Source organism: Pan paniscus, chromosome 22, assembly GCF_029289425.2.
Source record: "Pan paniscus chromosome 22, NHGRI_mPanPan1-v2.0_pri, whole genome shotgun sequence".
NCBI classification, from domain to species: domain Eukaryota; kingdom Metazoa; phylum Chordata; class Mammalia; order Primates; family Hominidae; genus Pan; species Pan paniscus.
This window is the reverse complement of record NC_073271.2, coordinates 22,123,031-22,146,748: the sequence shown is the minus strand read 5'-3', so window position 1 is coordinate 22,146,748 and position 23,718 is coordinate 22,123,031. Positions and strand designations below refer to the sequence as shown.

Here is a 23,718-nt window from a genome sequence, read left to right as displayed (position 1 = left end):
TTCGTAAGTTGCTTTGTAGAACTATCTTAAACTTGGTCCATTTTAGATTCTCCTTGAAGGGCCAGATCACAAAGTGATTAGGAGAAGAGGCTCTGGAGCCAGACAGTGAGACTAACCCATTCTCAATCTAACACTAACTTGCTGTGTAACCATGGGCCAGGGATGTAGCCTATGTAACCACAATCTCCTTTGTGCTTCATGCCTCACCAATAAGGTGGGGAGAGCTGCTATGACTCTGTCATAGGGCTGAGACGAAGATTTGATGAGTTACCAGCAAAAAGCATTTAATATACTGTCTCATTCAGAAGCAGTCAATACACATTGAACTCTTATTACTTAGAGGAAAGAAAGGGGTCGATGATTTATAGATAAGGCCTGAGTGAAAGAAATAAATGTATATTGAGTATCAGCAACAGACTACGCATCATTCTGGGTAACTATCACTGAACACATTTAATCTGCAAATACTATCTGAAAGATACTGCCATCTGAATTGCATAGGTGGGAAAAGTCAAGGCTTTTGTGCTTATTTTTAAATGTATGTTAACATGAATAATTAATTGGCCGTGCGTGGTGGCTCACGCCTGTAATCCTAGCACTTTGGGAGGCCAAGGCGGGCAGATCACGAGGTCAGGAGATGGAGACCATCCTGGCTAACATGGCGAAACCCCGTCTCTACTAAAAATACAAAAAAATTAGCTGAGCATGGTGGCACATGCCTGTAGTCCCAGCTACTCAGGAGACTGAGGCAGGAGAATCACTTGAACCCAGGAGGCGGAGGTTGCAGTGAGCCAAGATCGCGCCACTGCACTCCAGCCTGGGAGACAGGGCGAGATTCCATCTCAAAGAATAATAATAATAATAATTAGTGGGAATATATGCTGTTTGTTGTGATAGGAGAAGAAAAAGGGAGATCCAGATGTTGGTCATCAGAAATGACCTGCACCTTCTCTAAACTGAAATTTAGCTTGAAGTAGTAATGCCAAGGCCAGCCTGGGGCCATAGCATCCTGGTGTACCTGCTTGTTGGTGACAGTCCTTTTAGGACAAAATATCTTACAAAAACATTCATAGATGACTAACTGGAAAAAAAGAAGTTATGATGAAAAGCAATTCTTACTGTTTTTGTTTTTTGTTTTTTGTTTTTTTTAATTAAAAGACAGGCAGTTATTCTCTTTCCCAGGCTTGAGTACAGTCGTGCAATCAGGGCTCACTACAGCCTCAACCTCCTGGGTTCAAACAATCCTCCTGACTAAGCTTCCCAAGTAGCTGGAACTGCAGGCATGTGTCACTGCACCTAGCTAATTTTTAAAATTTTCTTGTAGAGACAGGTTCTTGTAATGTTGTCCAGGCTGGTCTCAAACTCTTGGCTGCAAATGATCCTCCTGCCTCAGACTCCCAAAGCAATCCTTACTTTTTTAATTGAAGTGCTTTTTTTTTTCTTATTTAAACTCTTAAAAATTCATCCCATTTTCTTCAAAACAATAAATCCTTTACAAGGGAGAAAAATGAAATAGAGCAACTAAGAAAGCATCCATGAAGGCCAGGAAGGAACATCATGATTAAATGCAATTAGTCACAGCCCCTTCTGTCTCCAGTCTTGGATGAATAATGGTAACAGAACTAGAGAGATTTCTAAGACCTTGGTGCTTAATAACAAGCAAGCATCGAGGGTGGTTGTGCAAGATCCTGATCACACAACTCTGCATATCAAATATCCTTCACAATCAACAAGAGTCAGCCTTTAATCTCTGATGTTTTCAAATGTTCTTTTTTTTAATTCACATGTATAACCTATCCTCTTTTCAATATATAGAGATATAGCTTATCAGTCATTACCTCTTTTACTACTTTTCTTCTGAGATTTAAAAGGTCATCCTCTGATTTGTAAATTCAACCAGATTTCACAGTTCAGATGAGAGTTGTAATGATAAGTTGCCAAGAACTGTTGCAAGCTGTGATGGCTGTCTTTCTGGGGATTATGGAGAAGCACATTTCTTTTAGGAAAAAGAAAGAAGGCAGATGAGCCCAAGTTGTTTTATTTTTATTGTGTATATGTATTTGTTTTCTCAAGTACAGTAGCATGGCCTCTGTGGCAGGCATTCACCAAGCAAATACAGAGCACCCTCTGGGTCAAGCACTGTGTTATTGGGGTTCCAAATAAAGAAAAAAAACCAAATCCAGCCCTATGGATCTCACATTAAAGAGGGGAGTAAGAATCATAGATAATTTAATGAGTTAGGTACATTAATGGGGATTTGCACAGTATTTCATAGGAGCACAGAAAAAGGGTACCTCGTTCCACCTGAGATGGCAGGGAGATGGCTCCTAAGTTAACTAAGCAAAAGGGGAAGGAGAGGCACATCCCATAGGATATGGATAACACAACAAAAGCCCCATTACCACCCGCCCCACCACCACACACACCATCTCTGGAATAAATTTTGTACCTTCCAACTGGTTTTCAGGGTACTCATGACACATGGGTTAATAATAGCTAGGTTTGCCCAAATGACCAAAATTCTATTCCCGACATGAATTTTCACAACTGGTTTTTTTGTTTGTTTGTTTTAATGAAGAAGAAATGTTGTGTTTTTGGAAATCATCTTACAAAATCATGTAGTGGAATGCATATAGTGATGAAATTGTTGAAGACCAGGGAATCTTTGTCCTTAGTTTTTATTAGGATGGATGTTTTCAGGTAAAACTAAAATAAAAATGAAATGGAACCAATTAGAAAGAAAATAGGAGCACTTAAGATGAAATGTAATTGTTGCTGAAAGAATTAGAATCTGATAGCTTAGAAAGAACTTAATTAAATTTCAGAGTAAAATAAATACAGTTTAGCAATGGCCTTTCTCCTAGAAAAATATAATGTCTCTTACAGTTCAGTTACTCCTTGGCTTACAAAATAGTGGTTAAATTTCCTGTTTTTCTCATTTTGATTTCGTATGTTACATGTTACTGGTGATGGGATTATCTGTGTGACATTACCTCTGGTCTTCAGAATGTACACGTAGCAATGTAGTCTCACATATGCCCCTTGGGTGGGGAAAGAGAAGGACCTAACTTAACCTGACAGACCTCAAATCTGTTCTCTTTCTATAGCAGAGTACTCCTATTTAAAAAGAAAATGTTGAGTAAGGAGGACAGTCATCATATATGTCGAGAATGTTAAATGCTCTTGTGGAAGTGAAAAGCAGCCGATCTAAGTAATTACCCATTAAGAAAGGAGTAGGAGAAATGTTTAGAAGGGAGACCTGCAAAAAGGTGATTCACAGTGCGTTCACATGACCGGATGCATTAGTGGAACCTCTAACCCAACGCCAATGGAAGAAGCAGTGTTTTGCACAAACTTGAAAAAGAGTTTTTCATTTTCCTCCCACAGCCTCGTCACGTGTTCAATATGCTAAAGAAGTATGTCCGTGCAGAACAGAAGGACAGACAGCACACCCTAAAGCATTTCGAGCATGTGCGCATGGTGGATCCCAAGAAAGCTGCTCAGATCCGGTCCCAGGTAAGCGTGGGGTATAATCATCTTCTGCAGCTTTGACAATCCAGGATTCTTGCTTCTTGGGTTGGTGACAGGATCCCAGGCATTCTCCGAGCACCTATAGGTGTTTTCCCTATGGCAAGAGCTCTTTAACTTCTGGTAAATTCTAAAAGCTTGTCTTAGAGCAATATGTGGTTTGGCATTTTCTGAGTTATGAAAATAACAAATGTAAAAATCTTAGTAGTCTACTGCTAACTGATTGCTAAGGAACTGATTAAAACCAATGACTAAAATGAGAAAAACAGAAGTTGTATAAACTAAAATCTTGAAAACTGGTTCAACTGAAGTATGGCAGGCAATCATAAACCTACTGCAATGTTGAGATTTAATGTGAGCCTAAATGAAGCCCAGTAATAATGTATTTTATACTCCCCGGTTCCCAAAGGCTGAAAACTGGGATCTACCTTAGGAAATGTGAAATTTTACATTTTCTTGAATGAAAGAGTTAAATATATATAGCATGAAATAGCCAATCAAATTGAAATATGTTGTTTTCTAGGGGGAAATTTGCAAAGAAATGTATTTAGGGCATCAGGGTCTGTTTAGAGAGCCTCAGTATTAGGAATCAGAGGTGGCAGAGGTAGCCTTTTTAATTGGCTGTTATAAGCATACAAGATAATGGTAAGTTTTAAGATAAGTCTTAAACCTGAGCTCAAAAGTTAGAGAACAGAAATAGGAGAACAAGAAAAATAAAGTTGCTCTTTCAGTTAAACCTTTTAACAGTAGCCGTGTTTGTCAGTTTTCTTTTGGAAGTTTGTATCTACCTGCAGTGCTTGGTAAGAAAAATAACCTGGGCGACAGAGCGAGACTCCGTCTCAAAAAAAAAGAAAAAAAGAAAGAAAAAGAACCATTCCTACCCCCAGACATTGTTGACCTGGAGTTGTCATCCTTTGATGCAGGTTATGACACACCTCCGTGTGATTTACGAGCGCATGAATCAGTCTCTCTCCCTGCTCTACAACGTGCCTGCAGTGGCCGAGGAGATTCAGGATGAAGTTGGTAAGTAAGCTGTTCTTTTGATGCTGCACATGGACGTGTATTTTCCCCCAGAGGAAAATTGAGGAAGTGAGTTATCTGTTTGAGGAATATGGAAGTTAATAGAACAGCTTGCCTTTTACGATGAAATTGTCAGGATGGAACTAGCTTTCTAGCCTTAGCAATTGAATCAGTTCTTACCTCTCCATACTTGTAAGACTGGAGGAATGTCGCCTGACTTAGGGTATAGTTTTGTAATAATTGGACACTTGTTATTGAATTATACATGGCAGCATTTTTTCTAATTTGCCCAATCTTGTTATGGCTCTCAAATTATGATGCTTTGGTACTTTACAATTAATGGGGAAAAAAACTCATTCTTCATCTTTTGAGTGTCACGATTGTTCCATCTTACAAATGAAAAAGCTCAAACTTAAAATTTGAGTAACTTACTGGCCTGTGTCACATGCATTATAAGTAGCACAGCCAAAACACGTAACTGTGACTTGTGACTTTGAGGTTATTGTTATATTCAGTAAGTCACAATTCTCTTTGATGGCTGAGCAGGGAAGCCATGAGTGTTCTCTGAACCACATCATTGTTTAAACTTAAAAGATAGTGGTCTATTAAACTTATATTCTGAAATAATTATACTCTCACAAGAACTTGGAAAAATAATACAGAGAGGTCTCATGCATCCATCACCCACATGCCTCACCAGTGACATCTTACGTAACTATAGTCCATTATCAAAACCAGGAAACTGACCTTGTGTGCCCACTGTCTTTTATGTCCCTAGTTTTCATAATGACTTTCCTAATGACTAATGATTTCATTTAAGATCTCTCATTTCTGTTTCTCTTGGAAAGAGAATAAAATATCACATGAGTCTCTGTCAGCTGCCAAAATGCCCATAACTGTTTAACTTACTTCACAAAGGTACATAGATGACGATTATGTTGGTGCATCTTTCAATATAAGCATATGTACCTATACTGGAGATTTAGTGTGTAGTCTTACCAACATATAAGCAGTATGTATCTGGCATATCCTTCCCCATAAAGAATCCTACCCTTTGTTAATTGGGTTGGAAATAGATACAGGTTATCATCTGGAATCAGAGCACCCAGGATGTTGTAGATGGATGTACCCATTACAGTAAGTCCGACTTTGAAGTGCCTGAAACACCGCTCAAGGGAACAGCTGGCCCTCACTTTTTCCATTTTATGCCAGTGTTATTCTGCTCCTTCTTTCCTGATTTATGTGGCCTTGTAAATATTGTTTGTATTGCTGTGAAATATTTGGCATGTGTCAGGTGATGATGTTCTGTTCAGTACTGCACATTAATGGACGGAATCTGAAATTATACTTTGAGCTACATAACTTGCAGAAGAAACTTCATATGTCAGGGAGGTGCAGTGTCCCAGCACTTTGGGAGGCCAAGGTGAGCAGATCACCTGAGGCCAGGAGTTCGAAACCAGCCTGGCCAACCCCTCTCTATTTAAAAAAGAAAAGAAAAAAAGCAACTTCATAGTGTGCCAAGCTTTTGTTCAGAAGGAGCAACTCAGTGTTGAGCAAGAATTTATTAAGATAGTGGAGGTGGAGTTTTTAGTCTACACCATGAATTGAGAACAGAGATTTCCAATTAATTTTTCACTGTATCAAGTTTCTTTAGCAAACAAATATACTTTTTCAGGTATACTTGGAGAATAGACATCAGTAAGGAACCTTTAAAATACTATGTATTAAATAAGTGTAAAGAAGTTCTGCAAAAAGTTGTAGAAGGTACAAAATGAAATAATTTATCAGTCTTAATGAACTGAAGCTAAAATCTTCTAGAAAACATGGTTTTTTTGTTTGTTTGTTTGTTTTTTACAGCTATCTTAAGCCTATTTTCACATGTGACTTCAGTTGAAGTGGCATAGGTAATAACTATAGGGAAATAAGCCATTGCAAAGGACTAAAAAGTTGATGACCAATATTCCACCCTCACCCAGCAATTATTGTTGACTCTTTATAATTAAATTATTAGAACTTTTTATTTGGCACTATACTACTGAAAACATTAGCCACTAATTAGTCACACTTCCACAGAACAGATGGTGGTTCAGATATCTTGAATATTACGAAATGCCCAAGAATAGGGCAGCACAATAAACTTCAAATCTCAGTACCAGGGAGGATATTTAGATAATTAGTATCATGGAATCTTTTTCTGTAAAAAGAAAAAAAAAAAAAAACAGCCATTAGGTTGGATTAAGAACATATTAGGGGGTGCAGCACACCAACATGGCACATGTATACATATGTAACAGACCTGCACGTTGTGCACATGTACCCTCAAACTTAAAGTATAATAAAAATAAAGAACATATTACGTATGTGCTCTTAATGTGTGTTTGTGTGTGTGTGTGTGTGTGTGTATGTATGTAATATGCTCTCAATCCACCCATTAGTTGGGTTTTTTTAAGTAATGACATATATATCATTCTAAATATACCAGATGCCACATTCTGAAAGATAATCTTTTTTAAAAACCTTTCATTTGGAATCCTGGGTGCTTCCATTTTTAAATGACTGTTCTCTATAGAAAGAGAAGTTTGCAATAATGAACCCTGTACACTATCTGAGCTGCTAGTGTCAAAGCTACAGAAGTGGTTCACTGGGGAGAATAGCTTTTCTGGGTTGAACCTAGTTGTCATCTATAGTCCTTTTTCATTTGAAGGAACATTTAAAACAATATGTCCCTTTTTAGTAGGAATATAGTTGAAACTTCAGGATTGGCCAGGGGTGCTAATTGCTTAAGCCAAATGTTAGAGGTTCCTCATGTTATTCCTTTTACTTTTGTATGTGTTTGAAATTGCTCATAATAAAAAGTGTTGCTTTTAGCTTACTTTCTAAATAGGTTCTTCATAGATTTTTTTTCCAGGTTATGTCTTGTAGTCTTTCTAATATTCTCTGATTAAATGCTTTGTCATTAGTCTGAGTTGCATTTATTTGCTATTTCTGTATATAATCAAATTTTAGATTTGGAGTCAGTTCAGTACAAATAGCATACTAAAATTCAGAGACACTGGCAAAAGGAGAAAATTTTAAAGTCCCTAAAAATGCATGCCTTTTGTATAGAAGTTTGTGCTTATAAATACAAGCAATTAGGATGTGCTTAATGCAGTCAAACATCTGTAGAGAGATACAATGGTTTAATTAAATAATGGTAACAGGTGCTTTACGGATAAGAGGTTTTCACCAGTCTGGGGAACTGCCAGTATCTTTAGTGGGAGAGGTATATCTGCTTCAGTGAATTATGCTTCCATAATTTTATGGGTGAAAATGAGGAAGAATGGAGTCATGCTGAGAAGAAGGAATGCTATCGGTGAAGGGGAAAATTGACATTAAATTTGTGAGCAGTAAATTGTGACCAGAGCATAGGGTTCATCATGCTTGTGAGTTCTGCCCTGGCCCTTGTATCTTCCATTGTGCTTCCCTGAGGCATCCTGTCTGTTCATGCTACTTTCCCTCTAACTTCAGTGAATCCCAAATTCATGTGTCTAGCCACAGCCAGCGTACTGAATCCCAGTGCCATATTCCAGACCCCAAATATCCCATGTGCCTCTGAACCTGCAATCAATGTGTATAAGACTCATGTCCTTCTGGAAATTTACTTGTTTTACACACTCTATTCTGAGTTCTCTTGGTTGGCCTAAACTATCCATGATGCCTTCCTCTCCCTCACCCATTATTTCTTACTAGTTGCAAGTCCTGTATATTCGGCCTTCTGTGTTCATGTGAAATCTCTGTACATCCCCTACTTACCTGAGATCCTGTCCTCTCATCAGTGTCATTAGACTCCCAGCCAGTCACGCTACCTCTTGTCTCACATTGGCCCCCTCCCACTTCAATTCCTCCTTTTCGGAACTATGCAAGTTCCCTTAAAAACAAAAGACAAAACAAAAAAAAACAGCTGCAGGCCTGCAGCGGCAGGGGTGGATCGCCTGAGGACAGGAGTTCAAGACCAGCGTGGCCAACATGGTGAAACCCCATCTCTACTAAAAATAGAAAGATTAGCCAGGCGTGGTGGCAGGCACCTGTAATCCCAGTTACTCAGGAGGCTGAGGCAGGAGAATCACTTGAACTCGGGAGGCAGAGGTTGCAGTGAGCCAAGATTGCACTATTGCACTCCAGCCTGGGCGTCAAGAGCAAAACTCCGTCTCCAAAAAAGAAAAAAAAAAAGCTGCTTGTGGTTTTTCCTTGCTTGAAAAGTTGCACCTTTCAAGATTCAAGTAAAATGCCCAAGTCCTATAAACCCTTTCTAATTTGCATAGAGAACGGAGAAAAGAGCTGGCATTTGAGTGACAACCATGTAACCAACTAATGAGTGCCTCTTTGTGATAATGCTGATGGTCACGTTCTTTCTTTATGAATGTTCCCCATTGAGGTACAGGACCACCATATAGAGATGTGGCAGTGGCAGGTGGTTTAGGGTAAGAGTGGAGACTCATAATTTATTCTACATCCCACTCAAGGAGCCAAGCCCTCTGGCATTGTGCACACCCACTGGAAGTGGGGCTTTCTTGCATTTCACACAAAGGCAGCATATGGGCTAGTGAAGATACTGGGAAATTCAGTGATAGCATCCCCAGTTTACAGTTGAAGAAATTGAACTTTGAACCTAAGAGAGTTTGCCAACTTGCCCAGCCCAGATAGTAAAGTGATGAAAGTGGGGTGGAAGCCAAGACCTGCCAGAAGTCCAAAATCTGTGTTCTTTCTGCTGCCTATTTTCCTCTCTGAAGTGGAATTTTCCCCTACTTAACCTCAATGTGAAAGCACTGGGTATCCACCTCCAATACCATACTCTAACTTGGAGTAAATTATTTGTTTATATCTCTACTAACCCTCCATCCTGTGAACTCTTCCAGATATATGTTGGTCATCCTTGCCTCCTCAAGATCCAGCAAGGACCCTGGTACTTTTTAGATATTAGTAATTATAAATATAAGGTTGAAGCCAGTCCCCAGGATAAAAAGGCAGATGCTCCTTAACTTGGACTGATGAAGTGGGCTCCTCCATAACCCTAAAGACCTGACCAAAACTCCTTCCTTGACATCTAGCGTAAGCACCACACAAAAGAAATTTCTTTCCTAGGCCACAGCATCCTCTAAAGCTGTGATTGATCAAGCTAACTAAATGGATGTGGTTGGCCAAGATAACAAAGCATAAATCAGGGTTCTGAGGACCTTTAGTAATAAAATTTTACAACATGGTCCTTCTTTGTACCATGACCCTCTGCTATTTGGTCATCTACTTGATTTAATTGTGCTGTCCTGTTTGACCGCCAACCACAGTCTGAAGCTATTCCCATGACAAATAAGTGTGAATTTTCAAGTGTCCTGTTGTGTTATAAAAGGCCCGTGTTTTATTTTATAATTTCATATTTTTCCATTCAATTTTAATTATTATGTGCAAGTTCCCAGGCTCAGTCATTTATTAATGTTTTTATTTTTTAAAAAGTTATTTTCAGGCAGATTATGAAGATTTCTTGCAAAGAATGGCTTCAGGCATTGTTTGTATAGAGATAAAATCTCCTCTCTTTTAAATCACTATGTAGGTCTTCATTAATATTTTTTCATTCAACAAACGATGGAATCATTATTTCAGTGAAAATATGGCTTCCTCTTCAATGTTCATATTCTGCTTTAATTATTTATTAATCCTTCAAAAGGGCAGAATCCTTTCATCCTTTCAACCTTTGCTTTGTCAAATTGTTACTTAAAAATGATTGGTGTTTTTTTTTGTCCTTTGTAATCTTCCTTAAGTCTCTGCTAAAAGGATTCTATTCTACTCTTTGTATTGGCACTGAGGTTATTTATCAAAGTGTGCTTCTCTTTGCAGCTACCTCAAGGCTAAAAATGTAGCTCTTTTCAGAGATGGCTGTTTTACAGAATGCTATAATAACCAATTTATGAGAAAGGCAGTAGGAAATAAAGAGGGAACAAAGGCATAATTGTTTCATACCCATTTTTTTTCTTCTAGCATTCAAAATTAATAAAAACATGAATTATTATAAACCAGATGCGGGAAAGATCTCTGGCTGAATAAATGCATAGTGAATGGGGCAGGATTGAAAGATGTGGCGGGGAATCAAGAAATTCGCAATAATGAAAGGATGCTTATTTTTTATTACAATTTTACTGTGGCCTCTTGATAAAATGTTCCACTCTTCAGGAAAAATGCAGCATGGTTATTTCAAAGACAGTGTTTCCATATTCTGTTTCTAATAAGCCTGTTGATTTGGGGGTTTAGTGAGTCCAAAGTAGACTAGGTTTAAAATAGAATATTTATAGCACTTCCCAGTCCAACAAAACAGATATTTAATGCTATTGAGAATTTCAAGTATCCTTATGCGTAATTGTTAGTCAAGGATGAACATCAAAAAAAAAATCATAAAAGCAAATAGAGAGCTGTCACTTTGTTCTTATAAGAACATAGGTGTGACTTTGTTTTTCATAAGAAATGACTTTTAAATGTATATAGATTTAATGGTTTACAGCTGACTTAAGTATTTGGACATAAGAACTTTTTTTTTTTTTTTTGAGATGGAGTCTTGCTCAGTCACCCAGGCTGGAGTGCAGTGGCGCGATCTCGGCTCACTGCAACTTCCGCCTCCCAGGTTCAAGTGATTCTCCTGCCTCAGCCTCCCAAGTAGCTGAGACTACAGACATGTGCCACCACACCTGGCTAATTTTTTTGTATTTTTAGTAGAGACAGGGTTTCACCATGTTGGCCAAGCTGGTCTCGAACTCCTGATCTCAGGTGATCTGCCCATCTTGGCCCCCCAAAGTGCTGGGAATACAGGCGTGAGCCCCCACATCGGGCCAAGAACATTTATACATATTATCAACAACCAAAACCTTGTTCCCCCATTGGTTTCATAATAGTCTCAGAGCTCCTTATTCATATTTTCCCTAGCGTTATTAACTAACAGACATGAGGCCTGTAAGTTTAGCTGCCTGTGTCTAAATGTGTATCTTTGACCCAAGACAATTTCTCTTTCAAAATAGAACCACTCATTTATAAATGAAAATGCTTTGTCAAATGAATGGCAAAGTACGGTATACTATTAAGACAGCCTCCTAGTTTTCTGACATTTGGACTGCCATGTTGAAATGTCTCCACACAGCAAGATACAAATGTGTGAATGCCAGTACACTTCATACCTTAGGTCCCCAACTCTTGTCTGCAGACTTGAGGTTACAGACCTCAGGTGTCGAACTCACCCATAGTGGTGGTTAGTAGAGTGCTTTGTATACATTTAGCTCTCTATGCCTGTTTTGGTTGTGATATTAGGTAAGCTCTCTTTTTCTTGCTTTGGAGTTTAATTATGGAATCTGTAAATATAGTGCATATGTCATCCAGATGATCTGTGGAAGTCATTGATAATGACCTTTAAAAATTCACATGTAATACAGCATCCGTTTTCCTGAATGATTTTTATAGTTTTACCATTGGCAAACAGATACTTTCTTTTATGTATTTCTACTCCATAATTTTAGGAAAAAGTAAATCCTTTTAGCTACATTAAAAAGAATACACTTTCTAGGAATAATGAATGTAAAAAAATGTTTCCTTTTTTAAAAAAAAATTGTGCTCTCTACCATTCTGGCAGACAAATTGTTGACCTTAATATGTATAATTCAGTGCAGTATATTGATCTTGTTTATTGTGCTCCAAATGGACGCTGGCAGAAATTTGATGAATTAAATATCAGCCACAGTGTTTTCTTCATGCGATTGCAATGGTTTGTTATGGATTATTTTGTTCAGTTCAAATAAATGATGTACATTCAGATTCTTTGCCCATTTTTTTAATTGGGTTGTTTACCTTACTTTCTTAATTTTATTTTTATTTTTATTTTTATTTTTGGAGACAGAGTCCCGCTCTGTCACCCGGGCTGAAGTGAAGCGGCATGATCTCAGTTCACTGCAACCTCCGCCTTACGGATTCAAGCGATTCTCGTGCCTCAGCCTCCCCAGTAGTTGGGATTACAGGCACACGCCACCACACCCAGCTAATTTTTGTATTTTTAGTAGAGACAGGGTTTTACCATGTTTCCCAGGCTGGTCTCAAACTCCTGAGCTCAGGCAACCTGCCCACCTCGGCCTTCCAAAGTGCTAGGATTACAGGCGTGAGCCACTGCACTCGGCCTGCCGTTATTATTGAGTTGTAAGAATTTTTATATATTCTGGATACTATTAAATTCTTATCAAATACATTATTTGGAAATATTTTACCCATTCTGTAGGTTGTATTTTCACTTCCTTAATAGGATCCTTTTGACACACAAAAATTTTCAATTTAGAAGTCTATTTTATCAGTTTTTTCTTTTGTGGCAGTTACTATGGTATGGTATCTAGGAAACCATTGTCCGAAACAAGGTTACAACTATTTATACCTGTTACCTTCTAAGAGTTTTGTAGTTTTAGCTCTTACAGTTAAATCTTTGATTCATTTTAATTTTCATATATGGTGTGAGGTAGGGGTTTGACTTTATTCTTTTGCATATAAATATCCAGTGTCCCAGCACCATTTGTTGAAAAAGACTATTCTTGCCAGGTGCAGTGGCTCATGCCTGTAATTCCAGCATTTTGGGAGGCCAAGGTGGGCAGATGACTTGAGCTCAGAAGTTCAAGACCAGAATGGGAAACATGGCAAGACCACATTTCTACAAAAAAATTATCCAGGCATGATAGCATCTATTTGTAGTCCCAGCTACTCAGGAGGCTGAGGTGGGAGGATCTCCTGAGCCTGGGGTGGCTGAGGCTGCAGTGAGCCTTGATCACGCCACCTGGGCAATAGAGCAAGACCCTGTCTCAAAAAAAAAAAAAAAAGGAAGAAAAAGACTATTATTTCCCCCATTGAATGGTCTTGGCACTATTACACAAAATCAATTGTCCATAGATAATATGGGTTTATTTCTTAATTCTTAGTTCTTTTCTTTGATCTGTGTGCCTGTGCTTACTGTAGTACCACACTGTTTTGATTATTGTAGCTTTGTAGTAAATTTTGAAATCAGCAAGTGTGAGTCCGTTATCTTTGTTCTTCTTTTTCAATATTACTTTGAGTATCTGGAGTCTCTTGCATTACAACATGAATTTTAAGATCTTCCTCACCCCCTGCCCCCACTACCATTTCTGCAAAAAAAAAAAAAAAAAAAAAAGTGCGGATTGCATTGGATCTGTAGATCATTTTGGGGAATATTTATATATAATGTTAATGAGGTTTTAAACAACACTTTTATCTACTAGAACTGATATTTGCCTCGAAATGATTCCACCTTGAGCCCCATTCAGGAACGTTAGTATTTTAGAAGTAGCAAGAGAACTGATGTAGCATGCTATCATCTTTTACTCCAAATTTTGGTGAGATTCCAGAGAAATTATTTGTGAGCTTTTCCTTAAGCCATGATGACTGACATGGCAGTAGTTTTTGTCTGTTTTTATGCCATTCTTTTATTTTTGTGCATGTGTGGGCACCTCAACCAAATGGATGGAGCCTGAGGCATGGTCTCCCACGCCAAAGTCTGCTGTTTCTTTTGATGATCCAATGCAGTTCCAAAGCTATTTTCTCAACTCACCAGCTCGTTTGTATGGCCCTGTAATTTGAAACAAAATCTAAAAAGAAATCCGAATTAAAATGATTGGGAAGTGAAGTCAGACCACAGTGGTGGCTGTGGGACTACTTCCTGGCATGGAACACTAGAGCAGATGTGTCCTGCTTTTTTTGTAGAGTCTTGGGAACAACCAATGATTTTAGACTGGAACAAGGGCTGGTTATTCTGTTTTTCACAAGCATCTGCCTTCAAGGTTCATTTTTTAAAAGAGGAGGGGAAAAAATCAGTGATGTTTGCCACCCTGAGTATGGAGATGAATCCAAATTGTGATTAATTTTGAAATATGTTTCCCGAATTTTGAGATTAATTTTGAAATATGTTTCCACAAACACTAACTGGGAATGACATGAGTTTGTTTCATGTGAGACAGAGTTTGGAAGACATGTTAATTTGCTTCTTGGTGTTCAACTCAGAAACAAATTTTGCATGTATTTTCTGAGTAAGCGCCATTATTAGTTAACAGTTTTCCTGCCGTATGCACTATGGGCTGCTTTAGAAAGTAAATCCTAGAAGGTTAGTTATAATATCTCATCAAAAATAGTGGATCCATCTATTAACCAGTTCCAAGTTATGAGACGTGTCCAAAGGAATGTTGACTTGGTGTGCACCTAAACACTATTTGTGAAGAGGCTTTGGACTTCGAGCATGAAACGGGGTCAGAGGGTCAAGGCCAGGGTGTTACTTAATTTCAGCTCCTGTTGATGGATTCATTGACTTCAGATAGTGCGTTTAAAAAAGCCTGTTTAATGTGTTTGTCTTTTGATAATTATTATGTATTTACATATGCTCCTTAAAGCATGAGTTAAATCTTATTTCTTTGAAACAGTGCTTGGCAACAACTTGTATTGTCTTGTACATGCCTTTTGTGTCTTTGCTTTTGGTTGGGGGGGGCATTGAAATTTGTCTGCCCATCCCCTGAGGGCAGATATTGAGGTGTGGACCTATGTCTTCAGCTTCCTGTTACAGCATTGAAGTTGCTATAGCTGCATGTTCTCTAAAATTTTTATACATGCGATTTAATTGTTAAAGCTTATGATTTTTAAGTATAGTATTCTGATAGCAAATAGATTTTGTCAAATAAAAACTAACTTTATCATCACCACTGAGATATCACTAAGTATATGGCATAGTTCTCAGTCACCACTTTTATTTGTAAGGAAGTCTTAGAAGTTTTCACAAGTGTATATGTGATAGACTGGGCACAGTGGCTCACGCCTGTAATCCCAGCACTTTGGGAGGCCGAGTCAGGCAGGAGTTCGAGACCAGCCTGGCCAACATGGCAAAACCCTGTCTCTACTAAAAATAAAAAAATTAGCCGGGCATGGTGGCACATGCCTGTAATCCCAGCTACTCGGGAGGCTGAGGTTGGAGAATTGAACCTAGGAGGCAGAGGCTGTAGTGAGCTGAGATCCTGCCACTTCACCCTAGCCAGGGCAACAGAACGAGACTCCATCTCAAAAGAGAAAAAAAAAAAAAAGCTGGGCGCGGTGGCTCACGCCTGTAATCCCAGCACTTTGGGAGGCCGAGGTGGGCAGATCACCTGAGGTCAGGAGTTCGAGACCAGCCTCAACATGGAGAAACCCCGTCTCTACTAAAAATACAAAATTAGCCAGGCGTGGTGGTGCATGCCTGTAATCCCAGCTACTTAGGAGGCTGAGGCAGGAGAATTGCTTGAACCTGGGAGGCAGAGGTTGTGGTGAGCTGAGATCGCGCCATTGCAGTCCAGCCTGGGCAACAAGAGCGAAACTCCATCTCAAAAAAAAGAAGTATATATATGATGCTTGCTTTAGCAGCACATATACTAAAATTAGAATGATTAAAGAGATTAACCTGGCCCCTGCACAAGGATGACATGCAAATTTTGTAAAGTGTTTTATATGGAACTTTACTTACATGAGGTACCTAGGGCAGTAAATTCATAGATACAGAAAGTAGAATGCTGATTGCCAGGGGCTGAGAGGATGAGGGACTGTGGAGTTAGTGTTTAAAGGGCACAGAGGTTCAATTTGGCAATATTGAAAATAGTTCAGTGGGGAAGATGGATGGCCGTGATGCATCGTCCATCACATTGCACAGCATCGTGAAATATACTTAATACCCTGAGCATTACACTTAAAATGGTTAAAACAGTAAGATTTATGTTATATATATTTACCATGATAGGATATATATATGTATATTCACATCATTTGCCATTGTGAATAGCAAGGAGATTGAAGAAATAAGGACACAGGATCTTCAATAAATATGTATTAAATGCTTCCCCTGTTCCACATTCTTTGTCATTGCCAGACACGTCACAGGTATAAGGGCCCAATCTTTGTTACTCAAATAATTTAGAATAATTTAGAATTTGCTTGGGGAGACTTTGGATAAACAGTTAAGAAGCTGTATCCATTAGGTGAAGGGACATTGGTTGCTGTGTCTCGTAGCATTTGGTAGTCTCGTTAGACAGCCGTTCTTACTCCTATCGTTTGCTGAAATTTATTAGCAAAGGAAAGAATCTTAGTTTTCAGCTCGTTCAGCCGCATGATTTCATAGGCTCAGGAAAACCATGTAATATGCCCAAGGTCAGACGTGATGAATAAGACTTAAAGACTCTATTCCAGTGTCTCTGTGTCCAGTGATACTTACTTACTGCTGTTGCCAAGTTAAACAAAACTGGGTTTGCAGAGCTGTTTATTCACCTTCAGCATCTTTTCATTGAAAATGCGGTAGATAGAAGAAATGTCCCTCTTTTAGCATTTGTACCTCAGTAATAAGATGCTTCCCAAGCTCAAAGACTCCACACCCTTAAATATGTAAGTCAGTGTTAAGATATTTAAAGAGAACATGAATATCAGCTACATTGTGCATGTTGCAGGATTTTTATATTATTTTGTATCTTCTGCTTAGAAGTCATAAGCCAGCCCATGAACCATGCCAACAAACATACCTTCTTCCATGTGATTATTGCAGCCAGATTTTTCAGTGCAGGACAAGCAAAGTTTTCTCTGAAAGCGTGAGATAATAATTCTCAGCCAGGTCTTCGCCATTTGCAAGGGATCAGACATAAGAGTTTTTAGCTCTGTGGATGTTAATAGCTAGAGCCCCTGTTAGCAGATGGCATGTTAGTGGCCTGTTGCTGCTGGCTATTAAATCATACACATTGGCCAGGCGCGGTCGGTCACACCAGTAATCCCAGCACTTTGGGAGGCCAAGGCGGACAGATCACAAGGTCAGGAGTTTGAGAGCAGCCTGACCAACATGGTGAAACCCCATCTCTACTAAAAATAAAAAACTAGGCAGGCATGGCGGCACGCGCCTATAATCCCAGCTACTCAGGAGGCTGAAGCAGGAGAATCACTTGAGCCCGGGAGGCGAAGGTTGCAGTGAGCCGAGATCACGCCACTGCACTCCAGCCTGGGCGACAGAGCGAGACTCCGTCTCAAAAATAAATAAATAAAAGTATTAAAAGTAAATGATACACATCATGAGGTCATCTCCCAAGGCAGCAGAGAATTTTGCGTATTTTTTTCTTAGTTTATATTGTTGCAACAGAGTAATTCTTCTTGATCACAGACTTTGCTTTTTTTGTTGTTATTGTTTCTAAGTTTCACTTGATCCTCAAAATAACCTGAGACAGACAAAACAGATAGGTTTTCCCATTAATCTCCTTCATGAGTCTGACTTTGCCAGCCAGGCTGATCTTATATCCATAGCCCTGGATGCATTTATTTATGTTATTCCATCTGCCTATAATGCCCATCCCCAATCTTGGCCTATTACATGTGTCTAACATTACTTCGATGTGTACATGTCAGTGAATTACCACTTAACTGATTGTTAGCTTTTTGAGAGTATGTATCAAATCTCATGTGCATTTGTGTGTCCTGAAACAAATTATTAGGTATAAAGTATGTATTGCAAGTACCATGCCCAGGGAATATTTCAGAGCTGTGGTTCTCCAAGTGTGGTCCTTAGTCTAGCAACATCAGCATCGCCTGGCATCACCTGGGAACTTGTTGGAAAAGCACATTCCATGATCCCACCCCTGACCTCCTGAATCAGCAAAGCTAGGGATGGGGCTGAGCAATCTGTATTTTATCAAGCTGTCCAGGTGACATTGATATATGCTAAACTTTGCGAATTACTGATTTAGAGACTAATCAACTCATTAAAAAGTTAATAAATAGGTGAGGATCCATTGTAGCACCCCAGTAAGCCAATTAGACTTACCTATGCTATTATCTTCTAAATTCACATTATACAAATTGTATGCCACAAAAACGTTTAAGGTGAAAACCCAAAAGGAATTGATGCATTGGATTAATTCACAAAAATACAACAGCTGCAATTCATAGAAAAAAAATGCATGCATATCTGATAATTAGTTGTAGATTAAAAGGTGAACAACTTCTCATGATTAATACCAATGAAAATGTAATTTTTAAAAAATTATGGCCAATTGGTGGTTTTTTAAATATCTGTTATGCCTTGTCATGATAAGGACAGGTGAAAAGGAACTTTCATAAACTATTGCTAAGTATATGGGTGAAACCTTTTAGACTATTTGGGTCTACCTAATAAATTAAAATGTTCAGTCTTTTCTAATTTTAGCACCGTATTTCTACAGATACACTGGCATATCTGTGGAGGGGGGCACTTCTGCTTGTCACCTGATATCCCTTACTACTACTACTATTTTTATAAGCATTATTACCTTTAAAATCATGTTAAAGGGTAAATGATGTACAAGAGACTCAGTTTCCCCTTCTCTGACTCCCGTTTAGTTTACATCTCTTTTCTCTCTCTCATTTGGGGGCTCAATACCCTTAAGATTATAGAGAAATTGCAGTAGGTAATGTTGACTGGAAATGCTAAATTTTAAGAAACTTGGGTGGAAATGGTTTAAGCCATCAGCCTAAACGATCAGTGAAAATGTCAGACATTCTCCGCTTTCTTCTTCCAAGATACTGTACTCTACTGTGGCCTTAGAGTTCTTAATTCCTGTATAATTCTGATTAAAAAGGAAGGAGATGCTCCTAATATACCTTGCTGTTGTCCTCTCCTGTTCATTAGGGTAGCTGATGTCAGTCAAAATAAAGTCTAGAAATTCTTGAGTACTTTTTTTTGTAATATACTGAGAATGCTTGAAGGAAACTAACCAAATTTAAGTGTTTCAAGGATATTAACAGTAACAGGAGAGCCCCTCGATTTTCTGCTAAGAATCAACCTGAGTAGTTTCCAGACTGCTGGCTGGCAATGTCAGTATCATGAGAAAAACTGAAAATATAAGAAACTTTAGAGAAAAAGAGGAATCAGTGCAGGCTAGGGGAATGAACTTGGTAATCCAGTAGTCTTTCCCTGCCAGCATTTTGATTTGATAAGCTAAGTGTCTGCTTTTTCTCATCCCTTATTTTTTGGCAGGAAACCAGTATTTTGACACTTGAATGCCTTCTTTCTATCTTAAGGGAGAAGCCTTCTTAAACTTGAAGTGTGAAGTAGATCCTTCAGGTATAGGATGAAAAATTAAGTGGGACTATCTGTGAATTACTAAATCGCAACCATTAAAGAAACTAATGCCCTAATTAGCCTGTCTTTTGACAAACGTGGCATCCATATGTAAGTCTAATATTGTATGCAAATGTGAGACAGGTTTTGCTTTCTAGATCTCTTTGATGTGAAAGGAAGAGCTGGCTTCCTGGCTTCCTTCCCATGTTCTGTATGGACCTGCCTTCATCCTGCTGCCAACAGCTCCTCAAGGGAACATGAAAGTGGGATTAAACCCTCCTGGTTTTCAGATTCAGAATCCTGGGTGATTAAGTGGCTTGATCAAAATCAGAAACTGTGAAAGTGCTAAAAATGGTCAAGGCCCAAGGAGTTCCTCATGTGTGGTCCAAAGACTTTCAGAAATCAAAGTGCGTCTTTAAATACCTGGGGTGCAAAAATCAGATGTTTTTTATTTAAAGAAAAATAGGTATATTAGAGCAGAACTGGGGGCCCTCTGTAAGAGCCTGAGTCTGGGTGTTTACTGTCGTCTAAGGCCTTGTTAATGTGGGCTTGAGGCTTCGGAATCCACGAACAGGGGAAGCTAGCGTCTCTCGCTGACTCCAGTCCTAGCTCGAGCTTTCCATACTGCCCTACGTGACTTCTGCACTTTTGTGCCATCAGCCAGTAGACTGAGAAAAGTGTCTGGTATTTGTCGGTGTCTTCGGTTTAGCTGCTTTAAGTCCTTGGATGGAAAAGGCTGATTGTCATCCTGAAATCATTGTTTCCTAATGTGTAATTGGGGCCAAGTGAAGCACAGTAATTTAGAGGAATTCTAGTTAAAAATACAGATTCTTGGGCTCTACCTCAGACCTACAGAGATCTGCATTTTTCTTATTCCCCCAGGTGATCCTTTAAACATTCAGAGGTTTTTAAAACTCATGCTTATATGCAATAACAAAAATATAAGGATTCTTAGAAACTTGTTATATTTATATTTGTCTTGAACATAGGATGACAGACATTGTCATTTTCATTGAAAAAAAAAATGAAGCAGAGACTTAGAATGTATTTAGAGACAACTCTAAATACATTCTGGCAGAGCCTAACTACTGGATTGCAGAGAGCCTCCCTGCTTCCCCCAGTCCCCATCTATAAACTGGCCATGTGAATTTGTGAACTTCTAGTGGTGTTCACTTCCAAAGTGGTGATTTTATAAAATATTACAATGAAGCATTATTAACCTCAAGAAGTTCAGATGCATAGAGAGTTTATTTGGGTGTGGCAGCATTAGTGGCTAGGTTTTATTTATCCAAGATAAGACTTCTTATTAGCTATGAAAAGGGATTGGCATAAACTGCTTATTAATGTCCATTAACTGTATCTAAAGGGAATAAACAGTATAAAAGGCCAGGCATGGTGGCTCACACCTGTAATCCTAGCCCTATGGGAGGCTGAGGTAGGAGGATCATTTGAGCCCAGGAGTTTAAGACCAGCCTGGGCAACATGGGGAGACCCTGTTTCTACAAAAAGTCAAAAAAATAATAAGCTGGGTTTAGGGGTACACACCTGTAATCCCAGCTAGTCAGGAGGCTGTGGTTGGAGGATCGCTTGAGCCCAGGAGTTGGAGGTTGCAGTGAGGCCTGGCGGCACCACTACACTCCAGGCTGGGTGACAGAGGGACGACCTTATCTCAAAACAAACAAAAACAAAAAACTGTATAAGCATAAGACGGGCTTGAGTCACAAAATTCTGCCTTTCATAACTTTCCCCCATTTGCTGTTTGATTTGCTGTTTCAGAAATTGTGAACCTACTTCTCTACTTATAGAACATTTACCTCCCTCTTAGATTCTTCCCTTTCTATCATTGATACTGACATTCTGCTTAACGAATTATCCATTTAGGCTCTCTTCAAATCCAAAGTGATATTATTTTAATAAGAGATGAAAGGGAAAAATGACAAAATGTGCCTGGAGTTGTCAGCATTGTAAATGATGGACTGTAAAAGCTTCGTCTTGGAAGATTGTCAGAGAGCCTAGTGCCAGCTCAAAAAGTGTGGTCTTTTTAGAGAATTGACAAAAATGTTACAAAGAAAACACGTGCTGAATACCAACTCCAGGTGCGAATCCTGAGAAGCAACTCACTCTATTCTGCAGTAGGAGATGAATTTTGCAGGGTATACAGCAGAGCAATTTAAACTCCCTTGTTTCTTAAAGTATCTCCTATAGTGACTTGGGATGGAAGTCATATACTATCCCCTTTTTTGTTCCTTCAAAGTAAATACACCACAGAGCTGGAGATGTCCCAGACACAGGAGGAAGCTGTTTGGATTTTTCCCACTGCCTGTAATGAAGCAAGATAGGGAGGAAGAACTTGGGAACTTGCGTGGCAAATGGTCAAGTAAAGAAAAAGAAAAGCTTTTTCTTTACTTGACCATTTGTCAGATGTGCTTTCAAATCCTGAACTGAGTCACATCTGAAATAAATCACTTCCTTGTCATTTCCATGAAAGGGGCAGTACAAGAAATTCCTTGCACATCCCTGGTGAGCCCCTTGTTACTCTCAGATTCAGCTATTGCCTTCAGGAAAAAAAAAGAAGCCAAAGAAAGAAAGAAAACAGAATCCTCTAGAAAAAGCTATTCTGACCTTTGCTCTTTCTTTTGTCTGGGTGTGACTAGATAAATGCATTAGTCTGCTAGGGCTGCCATAACAAAATACCAAAATACCACAGACTGAATCCTTCAACAACAGAAACTATTTTTCTCATGCTTCTGGAGGCTGGAAGTCCAAGATCAAGGTACCAGCAGGTCGGTTTCTGAGGAGGCCTCTCTTCCTTGATTTACAAATGGCCACCTACGCATCATATCCTCACATGGTCTTTCTCAGAGAGAAAGAGAGGTGTCTCTTCCTCTTCTTCTTTTATTTTGTTGAGACAGAGTTTCGCTCTTGTTGCCCAGGCTGGAGTGCAATGGCACGATCTTGGCTCACTGCAACCTCCACCTCCTGGGTTCAAGCGATTCTCGTGCCTCAGCCTCCCGAGTAGCTGAGATTACAGGCATGCCTGGCCAATTTTGTATTTTTAGTAGAGACAGGGTTTCTCCATGTTGGTCAGGCTGGTCTCGAACTCTCGACCTCAGGTGAGCCACCGCACCCGGCCTCTTCCTTTTCTTATAAGGATACCTGTCCTATTGGATCAGAGTCACACCCCCATGACCTCATTTAACCTTAACTATCTCTTTAAAGGTCTGATCTCCAAAGGCCCCTTGAGGGTTAGGGCTTTGATACATGAATTTTCAGGGGGACACAGTTCGGTCCATAGCAGTTGGCTTATTCATACTTTGGGTAGATCCTCTTCATCGTTCCTCAGCTACTGTCTATTTAGTGCACAGCTTCTTTATCCTAAAGCTAGTCAGGGGAGGCATGGAAGGTATTATTTCTCCTGTTTCTGCACCTAAGGCATTAAAATGCGGTTGTGGTCTGGCAGCCTACACTCGGCCTTGATGAACTTCAAATCCTAGACCTCCTTGGTATGTGAAGTGCATACACTTGTATGGAGGGATTTGACAGGTTTTTTTTTTTTTTTTTTTTTTTTTGTTTGTTTTTTGAGACAGAGTCTCACTCTGTTGCCCAGGCTGGAATGCAGTGGCACGATCTCGGCTCACTACAGCCTCCGCCTCCCGGTTTCAAATGATTCTCCTGCCTCAGCGTCCTGAGTAGCTGGGATTATAGGCGCGCACCACCACACCCAGCTAATTTTTGTATTTTTAGCAGAGACGGGGTTTCAGTATGTTAATCAGGCTGGTCTCGAATTCCTGACCTTGTGATCCACTCGCCTCGGCCTCGCAAAGTGTTGGGATTACAGGTGTGAGCCACCGCGCCCAGCCCAGATTTTTTTAAATTAGTTTTTAGTGTATCCACACTGTTAAAGCAGGTGGATACTGCTGGATAGTATAACAAAGTATAGTGTGACAAACCCATAACCAAGCATTGTTAGCTATATTTTCTCATGTCTTGAGCCAAAAGGTCACGGTTAACCTAATGTTGCTACTAAACCC

At 39.3% G+C, this 23,718-nt stretch overlaps 1 protein-coding gene and 1 non-coding gene across 7 annotated transcripts in view; both read left to right on the top strand.

The window, feature by feature from the left end:
* The window catches only part of APP (amyloid beta precursor protein), a 284,471-nt gene that overhangs the window by 211,857 nt on the left and 48,896 nt on the right, over nt 1-23,718 (top strand). For all 6 annotated transcript variants that reach the window (XM_008969776.6, XM_008969774.6, XM_008969775.6 and 3 more), the window contains 2 exons: nt 3,388-3,516; nt 4,452-4,551. In XM_008969776.6, the coding sequence (XP_008968024.4) occupies nt 3,388-3,516; nt 4,452-4,551 (229 nt within the window). The remainder of the gene's footprint in view (nt 1-3,387; nt 3,517-4,451; nt 4,552-23,718) is intronic.
* Nucleotides 15,976-16,077, top strand: LOC112438115 (U6 spliceosomal RNA). Its single transcript, XR_003026596.1, has one exon. It is a non-coding gene; the product is annotated as a U6 spliceosomal RNA (small nuclear RNA).